The following is a 2,477-nucleotide window of genomic DNA, read 5'->3' on the forward strand; positions in this document are numbered from 1 at the left end:
TGTTACCAGGGGAAACTGCTATTTTTACTAATCTAAAAGCGGCAAGTGAAAAGACCAATGAGTGGGCGGGAAATATGCTAAAGTTTCTAGTCGATGTCAGCACGAAACAGCTTGAGATTCATTTTAAAAATGACTCAATGATGCAGTCGACGACTCCTCTTCTATACAGGGTAATATGCTTGTCAATAACTATACAGGGTGCACTTTCAGATTTAAAACTTTGCAGAATGTTTTCATTCACTTATAGCTGTGTTGCACGCTTCATGAAAAAAAAAATCCATAATAGGGGAACTTTAAATTGTGGTGTTAAATATGACATTATTCACCATCAAAGATGGTTTAAACACCAACATTTGCTTGAAGCAAATGTATAACAAAACTATGTTAATTTGCATACAGTGTTTATGTTAAAACTGTTCCTTCTTTATTTAGGAAACTAATGAGCAGAAGCTCTATAAGATAGCAAATGAACTTCTGCAGACAGAGAAGGCTTATGTTGCGCGACTCAACTTATTAGATAAGGTAAGGGCTGGTTTTGTTCTTTATGAAAGCATTTTTTTTAAAGAACAACCGTTGCTGTTTGATTATAACATGTTAAATATAGTAGTATGCACACAGACCATACATCATCTAACTCTGGCCCTGCAGGTGTTTTATGCCAAGCTGTTAGAAGAAGCAAGAAAAGAAACGTTCCCCATGGATGTGGTGAAAAACATCTTCTCCAACATCTCTTCCATTAATACCTTCCACAGCCAGTTCCTCCTGCCTGACCTGGAAAAACGCATGGGAGAATGGTAAGACGTTCACACTTTATCTTCTCAAACATCGTGTTTGGTTTAATCGGCAGGAACATGGTCTTAATGCGCTGAGATTTTTCCTCAAACGTCGACACCTCGCATTGGGGACATCCTACAGAAGCTCACCCCCTTTCTGAAGATGTACGCTGAATATGTGAGGAACTTTGATCACGCCATGGATCTGCTGAAGCAATGGACGGACCGATCGCCTCCGTTTAAAGCCATCATTGTGGAAATCCAGGTGAACAACGATGTATACAGCATTAAACTGCAGTTTGTTATTCCTGAACACTTTCAATAGATTTTAAACATTTTTAAAGAGGAATTTTTTAGTACTGATATAAGTGACTGTCTTTACTCTTTCTTGATATGCAGTACCTGTAGTAGATTCACGTGTCTGTGTTCGCGTGTTCAGAGTCAAGACGTGTGCGGAAGCCTGACGCTGCAGCACCACATGTTGGAGCCGGTTCAGAGAGTGCCGCGATACGAGATGCTGCTTAAAGACTATCTGAAGAAACTTCCTCAGGATCACATAGACCGGCGGGATGCTGAAAGTGAGTTCAGGAGTGCACGGGTTCCTAAAACAAATGTCTAACGTTACCTTTTCTAAACGTGAAATCTGTGTCTTCACAGAGTCTTTAGAGATCATTGCCATGGCTGCCACTCATTCCAACACTGCCATTAGAAAAACAGTGAGTGTTCTTTATCTCTAGATCATGTCTAACACTGACTCTCAATCTTCAAGAAATGGTGACTAAATATTCTCAGAAATGTTTTGACACTTCAAGTCATGCTAAAACAACATATTATTATAGGGGATAGTTCACTTTCATTTAGTCCTCTTTGACTTGCATAGCGTTTTTTTTTCCATGCTGTGGAAGTCGGTGGAGACCGGCAACTGAAGGTGAACTATCCCTTTGTAGGTTTTGCCATTAAATTTAACAAGTGTTTTTAAGATGTTTTGGTTGGTCTTTCTTTTTATTCTGTCTTCTGTCTATTAGGAAAACCTAAAGAAATTGCTGGAGATTTACGAGATGCTGGGGGAGGAAGAGGACATTGTGAACCCTTCAAACGAGTTAATAAAAGAGGGTCATATTCTGAAGCTGGCCGCTAGAAACACTTCAGCCATGGACAGATATCTCTTCCTAGTAAGTCCATGCTTACTGAGTTCTGATTATTGTAGCATTTTGGTCATGTATTATTATTCATCTCTGTTCACTTTTCCCACAGTTCAACAACATGCTGCTGTACTGCGTTCCAAAGTTCAGCTTGGTGGGACAGAAGTTTACGGTTCGCACACGTATCGGCATCGACGGCATGAATGTGACGGAGACGTACAACGATGATTATCCTCACACCTTTCAGGTTTCAGGGAAGGAACGGACACTGGAGCTGCAGGCCAGGTACATCTGTGCTTGCTTTATCTTGCATACTGTTAATTCTCCGGTGGTTGTCTTAGGGTAAATGGTTTTAATTGTTGTTACAGCTCTGAACAGGATAAAGTAAGCTGGATTAAGGTAAAAATGAAATATCAGTTGTTTTAATTNNGAAAAACGAGACCTTTAAGTCAGCGTTCAAAGATGTGGAGGAAGTACCAGTCAGTATGAATTTTTACAAGTGTTATAGAAGACCATATTTAGAATTGTTTTAAGTATTAATAAAATAGCCAATTATTATTTT

At 39.4% G+C, this 2,477-nt stretch overlaps 1 protein-coding gene across 1 annotated transcript in view; it reads left to right on the plus strand.

Annotated features, from left to right (window-relative positions):
* LOC122363143 (FYVE, RhoGEF and PH domain-containing protein 4-like) overlaps window positions 1-2,477 on the plus strand; it is an 11,014-nt gene that overhangs the window by 5,249 nt on the left and 3,288 nt on the right. The window contains 8 exon segments of the mRNA XM_043265105.1: window positions 433-522; window positions 649-801; window positions 871-1,038; window positions 1,213-1,351; window positions 1,431-1,489; window positions 1,799-1,945; window positions 2,028-2,200; window positions 2,284-2,314. Coding sequence (XP_043121040.1) covers window positions 433-522; window positions 649-801; window positions 871-1,038; window positions 1,213-1,351; window positions 1,431-1,489; window positions 1,799-1,945; window positions 2,028-2,200; window positions 2,284-2,314 — 960 coding nt within the window.

The sequence above is a fragment of the Puntigrus tetrazona genome, chromosome 18, assembly GCF_018831695.1.
Source record: "Puntigrus tetrazona isolate hp1 chromosome 18, ASM1883169v1, whole genome shotgun sequence".
NCBI classification, from domain to species: Eukaryota; Metazoa; Chordata; class Actinopteri; order Cypriniformes; family Cyprinidae; genus Puntigrus; species Puntigrus tetrazona.